The 16,235-nt window shown below is 45.4% G+C and overlaps 1 protein-coding gene across 2 annotated transcripts; it reads left to right on the top strand.

Moving 5' to 3' along the window:
• Positions 1–516: 516 nt before the first annotated feature.
• NXPH3 (neurexophilin 3) lies at positions 517–6,122 on the top strand. Of its 2 annotated transcripts, XR_014709794.1 has the most exons (3): positions 517–653; positions 2,037–3,247; positions 6,040–6,122. XR_014709794.1 is itself a non-coding variant. In XM_084616085.1 (2 exons), exons 1-2 carry the CDS (start codon positions 597–599, stop codon positions 2,763–2,765), a joined length of 786 nt encoding a protein of 261 aa, XP_084472211.1. In that variant the 5' UTR covers positions 517–596; the 3' UTR covers positions 2,766–3,822. The 2 variants fall into 2 exon arrangements, 1 of the variants encoding a protein (XP_084472211.1); XM_084616085.1 differs by lacking the exon at positions 6,040–6,122 and having other exon boundaries at positions 2,037–3,822.
• Positions 6,123–16,235: the final 10,113 nt, after the last annotated feature.

The raw sequence follows: 16,235 nt of genomic DNA, 5'->3' as shown, positions 1-16,235 counted from the left end.
ATCCGTTGTCCTGGGTTTGCTTTCCCCAAACTTTCATTCGCTTCCTTACCTTTCACAGTTCATCCTCCTTTGTTCAGCATTGGCCTGTTGATCTCATAGTGCCTGGGGGAGCTCAGGCGCACAAAGATCTTTCCTGCTCCTGATTCTCGTGTGTGTGTGTGTGTGTCCCCCAGCCCAGATGTTTCAGGCACCGATAGGGACGCCTGGTCTCAAGTCATATTTGGGAGCATTCCCCACACTGAGCCCCCCAAGCCTGCCAGGAACCCTGCCCTCTGGAGCGTCCAGCTGCGGTGCAGGCAGGGAAGGGTTAAGCCTGGAGGTACTGCCGGTACCTGCCGGTGGGAGGGGGCGAACAGTGCCCCGGGGGGGGGTGGGCTGGGGGGGGGTGGAGAGATCGTCACATGGAGGGAGCCAGCGGCGGCAGCAGGTGTAAGGGGCGGCCGCTGGCGCCTGCCTCTGCCCAGCAGCGAGATCTGGAGGGGAGTTGCCAGACCGATCATGGGATTGGGGGTGGGGGGGCCGTAGGAGCCAGGAGCCCCGCTTATAAGAGGACCCACAGCTCCCCGCCCCCCTTCACTTCCAGGCGCCGGCTGAAAATGCAGCTGTCTGGCTCCTGCCTGCTCTTCCTGGTCCAGGGGAGCATCTCCCTGCTGGTGAGTGATGGGGGGGGGGGGGGCAGGGGGAAGCTCCCGGGGGCCGGCTGGGGAAAAGGGATGGGAGGGAGGGGGAGAGAGACTCTTTAAAAGTATAAGGAGGCATTTGCAAGAAGCCTTTTAACCGCCCCCCCCCCCCAAAAAAAAAACCCACAACTTGTGTGACGGTGCAGCTGGTATTGGAGTGGGTGGGTGCGTGGACGGGGGGAGGGAAACTGGCTGATGGGGAGGGGGCTGTGGGGAAAGGAAAGGAGGCAGCTCCCCCAAAGTGTGGGGAGTTCAAGGACTCGTGTGACCAATTCCCCCCCCCCTCCCCGTCCCCCAGCCCGAGGGGGCGAGGGCGAGTTGAAGAGGGCGAAGGGCACCTTTCCCCCGTGGGAGCGTGCCCCGTTGTCCCCCCCTGCCTGCCCGCTGGAGGGGGGGTGGGGGTGGGGGGCGGCACAGGGCGCTGACCCTAGGTGGCTCCCCCCATCCCGGGCATCCTCCTCCGCCAGGTGAGCGCGGAACGCCCGCAGGGTCCCAGCCAGCCCTCCCGTCTCCCCCGGCGGACACGCACCGAGCGGTGTGGCTGAAATCACCACGGCAACCTGACATCTGCATCTCTCACCTGCCTCCCGGCCAGATGTTGCCCTCCCCTCCCACCGGCGAGAGCGCTCCGCGGGCCGGGGCAGAGAGCCAGCCTAGGGGTGGGGGGGAGGGGGGGGAGAGGCACTGCCCCCCCCCCCGGCTTCAGAACTGGACCTTGCCAAGGACTGGCTCTGTCACTGCCTGTCCACAGCTGACCCTGCTTCTGTCTTTCCCTCTCACCCACTGCTTGACTGCCACAGCAGGGCCAGGGGATGGGGCTATAGTCAACTGAACCATAGGGGCGGTGGGGGAGGGAGGAGGGGGAAATCTTGGTAACTGAGGAAAGGCTATAAGACCAGCGTTCTTAAAACAGTGATTGGTGTTAGTCCATTACATCCAGCCAGCACTAACCCAATCCCCTGCCCATCTCTTCTACGCCCCTCTCCACCAGCTTTAAGCAGAGATCCCAGGGAATTGACCTCAGCTGACATTTTTGGAAAGTCGGAGGGCTTAGGTTTCCCGCCAAGCAAAAGGGCGCACAAAATCCCAGCGTCTCACGGGGAAGAGAGAGAGTTACTCAGGGCAGAAAGGAAGGATGAGTGGAGAGAGAGAATAAGGTAGATGGACTGACAAGGTTATTCAGAGGAAGGTCAGAGAAAAAAGAAGCATGTAAGAGAAAGGGGATCAGCAAACCAAGAAGGAGAAAGAGGGGAGACTTGTGATGACATGTCTAGAGGTAAGTGGAAAGAGGGTAGAGTACAAGAACAGCAGGAGGAAGAAAATACATCTGTTATTCTCACCTCTTGTCCTGTTCAGGTGATCTGTGGACAGGAACAAGGGGAGGATGCTGCGCAAGGTGAAAATGAAATTCAAGACAAATCTCAACTGCAGAAGAAGAGGGAGCACCTCTCCCCGAAGTCTCTACTAACTCAAACCCCACTGCAGAATTTGACTCACCTAGAGTTGGTCTCTAGTTCACAAGAGTTCTGGGAAGTCCTGGACAACCTGTCTGAGCTGGACCAGGGGCCACACTCTCGAGGACGCAGAGAACCCGTGGCAAACACAGGAAAGTTTAAGAAAATTTTTGGCTGGGGTGATTTTTATTCCAACATCAAGACAGTAAAACTGAACCTCTTGATCACTGGGAAGGTCGTTGATCATGGTAACGGTACCGTTAATGTCTTCTTCCGGCACAACTCCACTGGACAGGGGACTATCTCCGTCAGCCTCGTCCCTCCCACCAAGACAGTGGAGTTTGACCTGGAGCAGCAGATCTTCATTGAGGCCAAAGAATCCAAGATCTTCAACTGCCGGGTGGATTATGAGAAAGTGGATCGTGCCAAGAAAACCACACTCTGTACTTACGACCCTTCCAAAACCTGCTACTATGAGCACACCCAGAGTCATGTCTCCTGGGTCTGTTCCAAACCCTTCAAAGTCATTTGCATCTACATCACCTTCTACAGCATAGACTACAGGCTAGTGCAGAAGGTGTGTCCTGACTATAACTACCACAGCGATGTACCTTATTACCCCTCTGGATAATAGACCTCTTCCATCTCAGGATAGCCCAGAGACCCGTGTCCTGGGGAAACGGTTTTGTAAGCTGAAGCAGAGTGCAGGGGTCTCTAGAAACCAGAGTTCTGATGCAGGACAGAAAAGGAAGGAGTACTGATTTTCCCTAAAAGCCTAAGCATTGAAGAAAGGAATTCTAGACTCAGGGTACTGGCATTTCTAAACCTGACCCAGAGCTGTGGTCTTTAGAGACTGGGCTATGTAGAAGACGCCTGGACATGAAGTACAGAAATCAACATCAGGATTTGGGTTTCTCAACATAAGAATATTTGCCTGGACCTAGGTCACATGGCCAAGAAATGAAGGCCTGGACATTGGGTCAAGGGATCTTCAGACACATGCTTTAAAAACCAAACAAACTGTGGCCTGGCTCTAGAGTAAGAGGTCTCGCTGGAGAGGAGGATATTAAAGGGGACTCATGCTAGTGTATTAAAGATGGCTGTTTGACATCAGTGGGTAACCATGTACTTAGAACTCTACCAAAGTATGAGCTGGAGTTGACTATTGGGTCTTATGTGTACAATCTGTATTTGGGAGTGCAGGTGCCTCCAGAGACTAAGAGCTAAAAGCTCAGAAGTAGAAATGTTTGGAGGATCCTCTGCCACAACTAGGCAGTAACCAAGAAGGGAAATTAGATTGTCTGGGGATGACAAGTTTCCAGATGAAGTGTCATCTCTCCTCCCTGGGGGGTTTTCAGACTTAGGCACTCCTGACAGCTGGAGTTTTTACAGAATCTTAGCCCTGTGGATTGACAGATAAAGAAAGCCTGGTCAACTCAGTCAAAATCGCTGACACAGTATATAGGATTCACAAATTTCCCTTCATCAAATCCATGACCCACATCACTCCTGTTCTCCCCTTGTATCTGCATTCTCAGTCATGTCAGCACCCCACATTCTTCCTGCTCTCCATTATTGGTCTACCTCCAGCAGATCTCTTCCACCCGCCACTGAGCTCCATAGCATCTCAGACCTATACACTACGTAGCTTCTGTATTATTATTTTGGTGAAAAGAGGTAGGGAGGTGTGTGTGTGTGTGTGTGTGTGTGTGTGTGAGAGAGAGAGAGAGAGAGAGAGAAGTCAAGTGCTGCCTATATAATTTAATTTATTTAAAAAAAAAAAAATCTTGTCCTTGAAATGGAGAATAAAGTTTCCCCAGTGTTAAGAGGGCAGGGTAAGTGTTTTCACTGAGAACCATCTGGTCTTTAAAAGAGTCTCTTCCCTGGCTAAAAAACAAAATCTTCACAGTTATGAATGAGAAATGCAAAATGCATGATCCATTCTCCTAGCATGCCTTCTCCCAACCCCACTGCCCATATATACTATTCTGTTCAGGTTCTTCCCCTACACTCATTTTTCTATCATCTGAGCATTGGATACATTTTTATTAGCCTGCAGGACTTGAATGTGTGACCTTTAGCATTTTAAATCAAGCACAGTATGGGGTTGAAACTCTGCAGTGGATGTGTGGCTTCTGAGTTTCTAAACGGGGCTTCATAGCCTCAAATCTCTCTGCCTTTCCCCATACATTAAAACCACACAAAGTTCACCTTGACGCACAGAACGCACAGACCCAGCGAGCACTCCATTCTGTCCTGTCCCACCCCCACACTGTGCCAAGGTCTCACATTACAAAGACTTTATCACATCAGTAAACTCCTATCCAAGTACATTTACTACTGTATTATGCATTGAAACTGACTGACAGTTAAAGTAGGTTTTGTTATCCAGTGTGGTGCTGTTTTGCTTTTATTTTTAAATGTTTCTTTACCTGGTTGCTAATTCACGATGGATCTTCTGGTTATTACAGAAAGTCAGCGAGGCTCTATTATATGTATCTGAACATTTACAGAGTAACACAGAGAATCCAGCCAGACTACATCACTCAAAAAAAAAAAAAAATTAAAAAAATTTGCTTTAGTTGAATAACCAAAGAATTTTTACTCTTCACAAACCAGAGCACAAAATACCTTGAAAGTTCAGTTGTAAAAACCAACACAAAAAACAAACAGTCATAATATCTGATATTTTGAAATGATTGCTTTCATCTCTCGGGGAACAAGCTGAGGTACATCCCCAGAAGATTTCATGCTTCCTTTGAAAAGAAATAAAGAAAAATCTGTTAACCCCTTCCCTCCCACCATAAGAGGAAAAAAATACACAAAAGTTGCTCACTTGGAGATATTTCTGAAAATTTTAATTTTCAGAGCATCAAAAACAGACAGCCAGGCTATACGGGATGCAGTATTTTAGAAAGCAATCGGGCAGTTGGTGGTTACTAGGAGACCAGCACCGTCTATTATTCTAGATTAGAATCATCTCCTCCCAACTAACCAAGCAACACAAGATGTTCAAAAGAGAATTTCACTAAACTAAACGGCAAACAAAAGAAGGTAAAACACACAAGCTAGATACACATTCTATCAACTATGTGGCTCACCCCTCTTTGTTCCAACTAGATCCGAATGAGACCCTTTGTAACAATTTATTCACCTTATGTTCAAGGAAATGTCTGAGAATACATGGAGATTTCCTTGAATTTATTGAGCTCTATTTTGTAATTAATTTGGTTTGCTCTGTGGCTTACTCTTCAAGCTGCGCTATGAAGTGGAGATTGGCCACACAATATTGTTCTTGTTCCCAGACGAGATGAGTCTAGCACTCATGATGGAATATCTGCTGCAAATGCATACAAAAAGCAAGTGTAAGTTATTTTCCCATGAGTACATACACTTGAAAGACACTATTATTACTGCAAATGCGAACAATAAAAAGTCAGTTCCAGGAACAACTGTGGAAAGCAAAACCAAAAGTCATGCATCCATGACAGGGGGAGTTCATTAAAAAAAAATTCATAGCAATATTTATGAAACATTTTTGCAGTTAATCATCCATCTCTGTTTATAAACAGACTCCCACCATGCAGAGTAACTCAATGGGAGTGGAAGCTGATATCTATGTCTCAGGAGAAAGAACAGCTCTCGATTGCATCTGCTATTGGCTGAGATGTAGAACCACACAGTACATGGCAGTGATTTCCTCCATCTCCAGTATGGAATTCCCAGTTGGCTAATAGAGTCTCTTCCTTCCCCACCAAATCCTTCTAATTGTTTTAATGAATCTCAAAGATGCATCTCAACCTTTGCTTTAGCTTGTTCAGAAACTCAGCCTCCCACAATGAATTGCCCCATGCCAAAGTCAACCACCCTTGCCCTGCTATTAACATAACTCATTTTTTCAACAGTCAACACGGTCAGAACTCCAGGGGAGAAAGAAGCCAGCTGGCCACTGCTCCAAGGACAAGAAGAATCAGGAAAATCAGAAGCTACTGAGAAACAAATCAAATGTAGTTATTGCAGAACAGCGACATGATACTTTTCGCTGATGAAAAGGGTCTACAGAATCACAGGAATTGGAGATGGAGACCACCTATAGTGTTGTCATTTTCTCTATTCCCCCTGCCACTGAGGGCTTCTTCTCTATTCCCCCTGCCACTGAGGGCTTCTTCTGTGCACTGTAAATTCTCTGGTTCTATCCTGTCCATTTTCAGTGGTTCAGATGATGGGACTTCCACCATTTCCCTTACGAGACTATTTTACACTTGAATAGTTAGTACGTCTTCCCCATCCCTACATTCAGCCTAAACGTTCCTTTGTTTAGTTTCTCATCTCATTGCTCCTAATTACATCCCAGGGTACCTGCCTAAACCAAACCCTAAATCCATCTCCTTTATTGGGGGGCATTTAGACCCTTTACATACTTGTAGACGTAGCTTTCCCTTGCCATCATCTGATCAATGACACATTTTTAATTTTTTTGGTCTTTCCTCTCAAGTCACCACACTCAGCTCTGCCACTGCTAGTTTTGGATATGTTAAATGGGATATTTACTTGACATTAAAGGACTGATTATGCAACCCTAAGTCATATTTACCATAGTTCCTTACTCTGAGTGGTCTAATTCAGTGTTTCCCAACAACTGGTCTGTGGACCAACACCGGTCCCAGAGATGTCCCCAACACAGTTTAGGAAGGCAGCAAGCCGGTCCCTAGTACCAAAAAGGTTGAGAAATGCTGGTCAAATTGATTACAATGGGACTAGTCGCAAAGAAAGGCCCATTTCAACGTAAGGATGGCAGACTCTGAAGCTTAACGAAAATATGGAATCCCTTGAAACACCAAGGCTCCTATTATAGCCCATAATGTCCTCAAGACTCTTCAATAAATGTTCTACAAATATTACAGCCAGATGCCAAGATTTTGAATGAGAAGGAATTATTAGTATTAATTTGTAAGTAAAGCTTTTTTGCCACAAGCGTCATAGTTAATGGGATACAACTTCTTTTTATAATCCTAAAGTTGATGTGTTGCCAGTTGTTGTAATTTTATCATCAGTCTTGCAGTATTTGGGTTTTTTTTTGGCACAACTCTGGCTACTGGAGTCATTTTATTGTCTAAGAATCTCAACTTTCAATTAAAAAACCAAAAAGTTTCTAGCCCTGATGGCTGCAGAAAAAAAAAGCCCGAAAGTATATATAATTATTATATAAATCCATGGTACGCCCACATCTTGAATACTGCATACAGATGTGGTCTCCTCATCTCAGAAAAGTTATACTGGCATTAGAAAAGATTCAGAGAAGAGCAACTAAAATGATTAGGGGTTTGGAACGGGTCCCATATGAAGAGAGATTAAAGAGGCTAGGACTTTTCAGCTTGGAAAAGAGGAGACTAAGGGGGGGGAATATGATAGAGGTCTATAAAATCACGAGTGGTGTGGAGAAAGTGAATAAGGAAAAGTTATTTACTTGTTCCCATAATATAAGAACTAGAGGCCACCAAATGAAATTAATGGGCAGCAGGTTTAAAACAAATAAAAGGAAGTTCTTCACACAACACACAGTCAACCTGTGGAACTTATTGTCTGAGGAGGTTGTGAAGGCTAGGACTATAACAGGGTTTAAAAGAGAACTAGATAAATTCATGGAGGTTAAGTCCATTAATGGCTATTAGCCAGAATGGGTAAGGAATGGTGTCCCTAGCCTCTGTTTGTCAGAGGGTGGAGATGGATGGCAGGAGAGAGATCACTTGATCATTACCTGTTAGGTTCACTCCCTCTGGGGCACCTGGCATTGGCCACTGTTGGCCGACAGTATACTGGGCTGGATGGACCTTTGGTCTGACCCAGTAGGCCTTCTTACGTTCCAAGTAGCACAACTTCAAACTACACAGCTCGCTGAACCTCAGCAAGGAGTAGTTATGCTAATTTCACTTTAAATATTGAAAGATTTCTAAGCAGTTAAAAAGTTCACTGAATTTATTACTTAAGATTTCTTTGGGGGAAATGTCCAAGTCTCAGTAGTCGCTGCCCCTTCCATTTTGACCAGGCTGGGGCTGGAGAGCCGTTGTTACAATGTAAGCTCTTTGGAACAGGAGCTTTTTGTTTTGCGTTTGTACAGCATGTAATATGTTGCAGTCCTGGTTCAAAATGCGGTTCCTAAGTGCTACCACAATACAAATCAATGTATGTGACTGTTTTATATTCTTGAAATATCCAATGGTTAAGACAGACTTTGAAGATCTATAGTCCATGAGAACTGTCGGAAATATATAACCCAGTATTTTCATTGAGATTGTTAGCTTGTATTTATGAATTGTGCGGTTATTTTGTTAGTTTTGTTTTTAAAGCTGTAGGTGTCTCCATGAATTTATATTCCTTGCTTCAGTTGTTTCTCTGGTAACTTATTCTACCCATTTATTACTCTGCATAAAGCAGCTGTGGCCAAGTTTGTTTATTATTAATATTACCATAGTGCTTTAAACCCCAACCAGAACAAGGCCCTGTTGTGTTAGGCACTGTACATATGCACAATGAGAAAGTCGCTGCCTTGAAGAGCCTACAGACAAAAGAGACAAAGGGTAGGAGGGGAAACAGAAGTGACTTGCCCAAAGTCACACAGCAGGTCAGTGGCAGGACTGAGAATATAACCCATGTTGCCTGATTCCCAGCCACTGAACCACACTCAATTTATCTAATTGTAAGGCTAAATACTCTACTTTTGGTGAAGTGACAAAATGGTGAAAGTTTCTTTCAGGTCATTCTGGAGTCTTCCCTGCTATTTGATGTCATCCCTACCCTCTTCCTCTGCATTGTCTCTAATAAGGCAATATACCTCCTTTTCATATACCACATCTGCTGCAATACCTAGGCATAACCAGGACAGCATTTTATTAAGTCAGTGCCGTCTAGTAGTTCAAAAAGCACAGTTCCTGAGCCCTATTCCTGACTATGTTACTGGCTTGCTAGGTGACCTTGGATCAAGTCATTCTGTTTGTGTGTTTCTAGTTGGCCCCCATCTATATGGGGATAATACTCAGCTGCTTTCCAGGGATGTGGTGAGCTTTAGCATCTATAAAGCATTTTACAGATCCTCAGAGGAAAGGGGGGAAATGCAAGGACAAATTATTTCTATTAATAAGACTCCAAACACGGTGGCTTGCTATTCCACACGTCAGACCCGAAACGTGCTTGTGTGTTGGAAGTATGGCGTTTGATCTAAAGAAATGACTATGGCTTCGTTCGCCAATTATACTGAGGTACAGTCCCCAAGTAGGACTGCTTCCACTACACCGCTTAGCACCAGCTGCTATCTCACAGACACAAGCTTCCCCTCATGCTTTAAACAAACTCCAGCAGCAGCAGGTTTCTGATCGTTTTCTCTCCAATTAACAGCCGAGCACACTGCACACTGAGAAAGAAAATAGGAGGTAGCATTACGAAAACAAATCATCCCATCACTGGAATTTCTTCCCGTGCAAAAAACATACCCACTGTTGGGTAGGATCAGGGTGAAAGAACAATCCCCCGCCATGCCACCCAAAACCACCACACTCTGACCTGGAAGCTGGGGTGTTGCCAACCAAGCCAATTTCTGCGGCAGAAAGGACAGAAGTTGACAGTTAAGAAAACAGCCTGTTTGCTGTTTAATGCACTGGTGGCATGATGGCACTCATCCAAGTGCTAGAGGGATGGGGCATTCTAATCCCATGGGAGAGCTCAGCTTGTACTTCTTGTTCTGCAAAATGAGGCTTGGAACCCTCCTGGTGGGAGGAAAGAATTCACTTTTTGTGATGGATTCCCAGACCTCACAGAGCACCCATCTGGTACCAGAGTCTCCTCTTCCTGGTGACTTGTGCCCAAGGAGGTTGAGGGAGGAGAGGCTCAGAAACGTGCTCCCTGGCTCTTCCTTCAGATCCCCAGCTGCACTGTGACTTAAACAATGCTAGAAATAACGGCTTGAGCAGATGGTGTTAGCAGGATTGTAGCATGGGGTTCTCTTGTTTTCTTACATTGTAAACTAACAGTTGAAGTGTGTGTGTGTGTAAAAATCACCTCTATTGTGATTTTCCATACAGACATATCCCTATTTAAGCACTTTCAGAGGTAGCAGCCAGCCCTTAAATTGTAACACACTATCTTTAACAAAACTGTATGAAAGCTTTGGAACGGACATGGGTTGGGCAGATCAAGTGAGAAAAAACTGTCACACACGAGCTAAAACCTGCCCATGGGACTGGACAAGAGCCAACTCCAACAGATCTTCAAGGCTCCTGGACAATTAGAATGGGTCCACAGTGGAGCTGCACTCAGCATCCTGTTTAACTGGCATCTGCATCACGCAGATTTTAGGGCTCCTCTCCGTACTCCAGTACAAATAGGCATGACAAGGGGTGAAGAGTGTGTTGCCTTCAGTATTCCAGTTACTGCTTAAAGCAGGTTAGGAGTGTGACGGGATCCCACCACGGTCCAGCCTGGGACTGTGGGACCGCTGTGCCCCCTTAACTCTCCGGCCTGGGGTGTCTCTCACAATGCCTTGCTAGTGACAAGCAGCAAACCCCTCCAGGTGCTGCGATCACTCAGCACAACTGCATTTGGAGCCCCACACTCAGCTAGATTGCATGAATGCTTCCACAGCCACTCATGAATCTCACAGAAAAAGGCACCAGCCAAATCCCTCTCCAGCTCCCAGTACTGTACCTCAGGAATATACTGTCTAATTTATTAATTGGTTCACCACTTCAACAATGGAAAGTGGACATACACCAGCCTGTGTCACACCTGAGCAGATTTGCCCCCACACTTCATACCAACTCACTGGTAAAGATAAACAGTTAAACAAATTTATTGACTATAAAAGATAGATTTTAAGTGATAGGCAAAAAGTCGTAGTTACCAAAATAAAATAAAATATAAGAACGCAGTCTAAACTCTCAACCCTATTAGACTGGGCAGTAACTAGATGAAGCAGTTTTTCTCACTCCACTGGATATTGCAGTCCTTAATATACAGATTTGCTCCTTAAACCTGGGCCAATCTCCTCTGTTGGAGTCTTGTCTTCTTCTCAGTGTCCTGGTTGCGTGCAGCATAGGTGGGGGCAGGAGAAGGGCCCAGTATGTGTCCACGGTCTGTTTTATACCCTCAGTCCATGTGCTTGGAAAACACAAGTCCAGGCATGTCTGGGGGCATTGCTGAGTCTCTCCACCCAAGGTCCAGCAATTCCCCTGGTGTGGCCTCATGCAGGTGAGTCATTGCATTATAGCTCCCTTGCTGGACAATGGTTGTTGATGGGTTGTTTGACACCCCGCCAAGGGGCTGGTGACTTTCCTTGCTGTTGCCTCTGGGGAGCTAATGTCCGGCTGATTCCACAATTTACAGCATGTTTTAGTGACCACCATACTACACAATTCTCACAACTTCATATGCATTAATGATACACGTATATGGATAGAGAAATGACTTCCAGCAGGTCATAACCTTTCCCCTGATACATATAAAGCATGCCTTGTAAGGTAAGATCACAATTATATACAAATAAGGAATATGGGGGTTCCAAGATGCTCCCCCACAAGGTATAAAATGTCACTAGGTGTTCACACACACCCTGACTCCTCCCCTACCAGCACTCAGTTAATAAAAGACACTTCTTCCAAGCCATCTCGTCTTTGGAAGTGCTTCCTCCCTTCACAAAACTAGATGACCTCCCTCTTTTTTCTAATCCTTCCTTAAGGGAGGAGAGGGAAGACCACCACTTCTCCTGCCAAGCCTTTTGATATCTGCTCAATTTCTAGTTGAACTAGCATCAAGTGTATAGTTGAACTGCACTGTCAGAGTCTGCATTAGATCGCAAAGCCCCCTGGGACAAGGACCACATCTTCTAATGTTTGTACAAAGCATCACGAATGCTGTCAGTGCTCAACAGATCGTTACAACAGCTTCAGAAGAGTTGTTTCAGCAGGTGAAGTATCAGAAGCAAATACAAAGAGTGTGAAGCTATGGTGGGGAGTAAGATAGGGAAGGAGAATTCAAAAGAAAAGGTTGTCTAAGAGGAGTCAAGAAGGCAGGGATGAAAAACCTGTCCTGTTCTTTGAAATCCCACAAGGCACTAACCTCTCCACAGAGGATTCCAAACCCAAAACTGTTTCACAGTATGCACCTGCTTGCACTAAAAAAACCCCCCAACATGCTAAATAATTCAGTTTTCCTTGTATGCTCTTGAGCTGTGGAATTCTCCCAGTTCCTGATGCATTTGGATGCTTGTGCAGTGTTTTGATGAGAGACTGGATAAACGATTAACATTTTTCACTGGGGTGAAGGGGGAGGGAGAGTCAATGCATCTGGTCAATAAAATGATCTATGCCAGCAGACTGGTTTGTTGTCACTGCTGTTCTCTGACAAGCTATGTGATGTCCACATCAGTGTGGTGACTTACACATGTAGGGAGTAGAGATGTATCATGCATACGATAAAGCAGATCGGGTAGGGAGGACTCGTGTTTTCCACTTGCCAGGCTTATCTTCTTTCTGCTTTCTGCTTTCAACTGCATCAAGAAATGCCCACTTTTATCTATTTTCCTCACTGGGAAATAGTCCCATACATTAAAAAAAATTCTCTTCTTTAGGCTGCATCTACTCTATGGGGACACCAACATAGCTACACCAACATAATCCTGTAGTCTAGACTCATCCTACAGCAGCAGAAGGGTTTTTTCCATCATCCTACGAACACCACGTCCCCAAGCAATGGTAACTACATTGACAGAAGCATTCTTCTGTCAGCCTGCTTGTGCCTACACACTGGGGATTAAGTCTGCACAGCTACAGCACGAACGGTTGCGGATTTTTCACATTCCTGAGTGCCCTAAGTATGTCAACCTTAAATTTAAGTGTGGACCAAGACATTCTACTCAAAGTATCTTGCCTCCAAGGTCATGTGCCTGGAACTTCTACACATTCCTTTATTACGTTTTTTTACCCAGTGGTTCTCCATTTTCCCTGCCCTTTTGCCAACTGTTCTGAAAGAGAAAGATCCCCTTCTTGGATCCCACCCTTACCCTCTTCTTGCTTCCTGAAAACACTTCATTCTGCAGGCCACCCGGAAATCCCTCGGTGGATACTCTTAAATTTGTTCTTCCTGAAGACTAGACACTGATTCAATGAATCACAGAATATCAGGGTTGGAACGGACCTCAGGAGGTCATATAGTCCAACCCCATGCTCAAAGCAGGACCAATCCCCAACTAAATCATCCCAGCCAGGGCTTTGTCAAGCCTGACCACTTAATGGTCAGATCAAATGGTGCCAAAGGGATGCCAATTACCACCTACCCCAGTGTAGAGACCACCCTCTCTACCAAGGCTGATTTCCCTCCAGAACTGACAACAGGATGGAGATTTCTGCTTCAGAACAGGGACAAACTGGAGAGCAGAGGGGAAAAGCACTAATACCGTAGCACATTGAGAACTGCACTGGGTTAAATCCCTAGGAAATACATAGGCTGTGTCTATACTAGAAGCTCTTGACCAGTGTAGGAATACCGGTACACTATACTGGCAAAACGCTGCTATTGTAGACACAGCTATACTGTCAAAGCTGTGGTTGGTACCAATAGAGTAAAACCATCCTCCCTTTTCCCCCCATATGAGCGAAACAAGTTATTCTAGTAAAAGCAGTTTTGCCATTACAACCATCTACACTATGGGCTTCTCCTTGCACAGTTATGTCAGTCAGGGATCATGCCTCTTTATGCCTCTGGCCAACACAGCTATAAACAGGAGAACTCCAGACAGTAGATATGCTCATACTTAGCTACCAAATCTGAATTTCTCAAGTCAGAAATGGAGCTTCACACAAACCATAAAACAACCTGGGGGCTTCCCTACAGTCAGGAACAGTATCTTTTAAGTGGGCCTGTCTATATCATCGTTTACATACATCCTCTCATCAAAAAAGGATCAAATCTCTGCACGAACTGCACACATTAAGGAATAAACTTTCATACACTACTGAAATGCAGCCACCTCTGAAGTGTAACAAAGCAGCTGTTTTAACAGATCACAAAAACATTACACAACATTTTAGGATCTGAAACAAAGAACACTGCATCCAACTGAAACTATAGGAAGGAAATTAGATGATTAATCACATTCTACCTATATTGGAATTTAGCCAGGACAGCTAGGTTAATACTATCTCTTGGGGAGAGTTTTGCTCAGATACCACAGTGATAGGCACTGCATAAATCAAGTTAGAGATCTTTATCAGCAGGCAGACCGACTCTCAGTTTTCTCTCTCATCTGAAAGACAGTGAGCACAAGGTGTCCAGAGGAGTCTCTTCAATAAATACTATAAAGCGATGTTGGACTGAGTTCTAAATAGGAGAGTGAAGACAGCACAAGGTAAAATAGCCTGGGAGCCTATCACACCTGATACCAGCCCAAGAGTTTGCTAGTGGTTTATGAGTTTTTCAGAAAGGCTACCTGAAGAGAGAGGAAAGCAAAAAACAGTGGTTGATATTTTCCACCTCAAATCTGACTCTGGCCCACTGAGACAATGGTCTAATGCGGAAATACACCCATTGCTGTCTGACAGATTTACTGGCCGTGCCATCTCCATTAGTCTCTACTACAGGAGCCTCTCTCTGAGCACGCCTGCACTCAGCTGGAATAAATGTCAGTTTACAGGACCCGAGCAGGCCTAGCTGCTCTTCTAGTTGTTACCACAAGAAAGTGTTGCTTACCTTGCGTGTTCCTTTTTTTGATCTCTGTAGTCCTCTGGACGTCTGGCAGTCTCTATTGGGAGGAAAGCTATTTGCTTATACAATTGGTAACCAGCCTTCTGCTTCCAGCCTCCGTTACAAGTTTTGAGCTGGGAGTGATGTCTCTGCTACACTCAGAATTACTGCTGGGACCACTGGGCTGTCCCCCTATGCTTCAATTTAAAATTTTTATTTCATACCAGAAATAAGGCATAGAAAGAGAAGGAGGAAGGATGCACATCACTGGTTGAAAGCCTCTGGCTCTCAGATTTGGCTAGCACAGAACTCTGCGTCACTCAATCCTACAGAAATAGCGTACTGGCCAAATGAACATTGCCAACTTTTGTTTTGCAATATTATCTACCCAACCATCCATTTTCAGGAACAGGTGCACTTTGGGCAGTAGCAGTACAAGCTTCCCCCACCTTATCTATTGCAAGGAGTGGGTAATGGTCACCACGATCCATTCAAAACTTGGCCTCTCTGCTGAGATTTCAAGGGGACCATTAAGCACCCACAGTTTTCTGTGACCTATCAAGGACAGAGACCCCCAAATTATTTCAGGTAAGCCACTAAGGCGCTGAAACTGAGTATCAAATACCAGTAACATACAAATACATAATAGGTTTCAGAGTAGCAGCCATGTTAGTCTGTATTTGCAAAAAGAAAAGGAGAACTTGTGGCACCTTAGAGACTAACCAATTTATTCGAGCATAAGCTTTCGTGAGCTACAACTCACTTCATCAGATGCATTCAGTGGAAAACTGAATTCCACTGAATGCATCCGATGAAGTGAGCTGTAGCTCACGAAAGCTTATGCTCAAATAAATTGGTTAGTCTCTAACGTGCCACAAATACGCCTTTTCTTTTTGCAAATGTATAATAGTACTCCTTCCCGTTCTACTTACCAATTCCCTGGGCTCTCCTGCTGCTTTCTGATTTAGCATCTATTTCTCTTCCTCTCAATTTCTCACACACACACACACACACACACACCATATGTACATTACCCCTAGATCACATGGCACGAATACCTGATACTTGTTCACTCACAGGACAAGTTTTCTTAGAGCTAAAATTTGGGAGACAGCTTCTTCTTCTGTTTGCAATGAGCTGAGAGTGCTACTCTGAGTAGCAGTTGCCATAGCCAACACTAATGTGCCAGCCCAAACAGCTGTGGTTTTTTTAACTCACACAACGCTTTCATCTCCTTGATGTTACCCACTGCCAAGTCCTGCTCTGCTGACACTCCAGAATACATAATTCTGGATCATCAGAACTTCCATTCTAGCCCCCGTGGAGACCAGAGCTGGGTCTCAGGTAAGCGGCATTTATTAGAGGATGGTTT

The sequence above is a fragment of the Lepidochelys olivacea genome (genome assembly GCF_965140295.1).
Source record: "Lepidochelys olivacea isolate rLepOli2 genome assembly, chromosome: 27".
Lineage (NCBI taxonomy): Eukaryota > Metazoa > Chordata > Testudines > Cheloniidae > Lepidochelys > Lepidochelys olivacea.
This window is presented reverse-complemented; position numbering and strand designations above follow the sequence as displayed.

Excerpts from the sequence above, each read along its gene's own strand:
- NXPH3 (XM_084616085.1), top strand. The coding sequence starts at position 597 with ATGCAGCTGTCTGGCTCCTGCCTGCTCTTCCTGGTCCAGGGGAGCATC. Across the intron at positions 654-2,036 it reads AGGGGAGCATCTCCCTGCTG|GTGATCTGTGGACAGGAACA; the intron begins GTGAGTGATGGG and ends TGTCCTGTTCAG.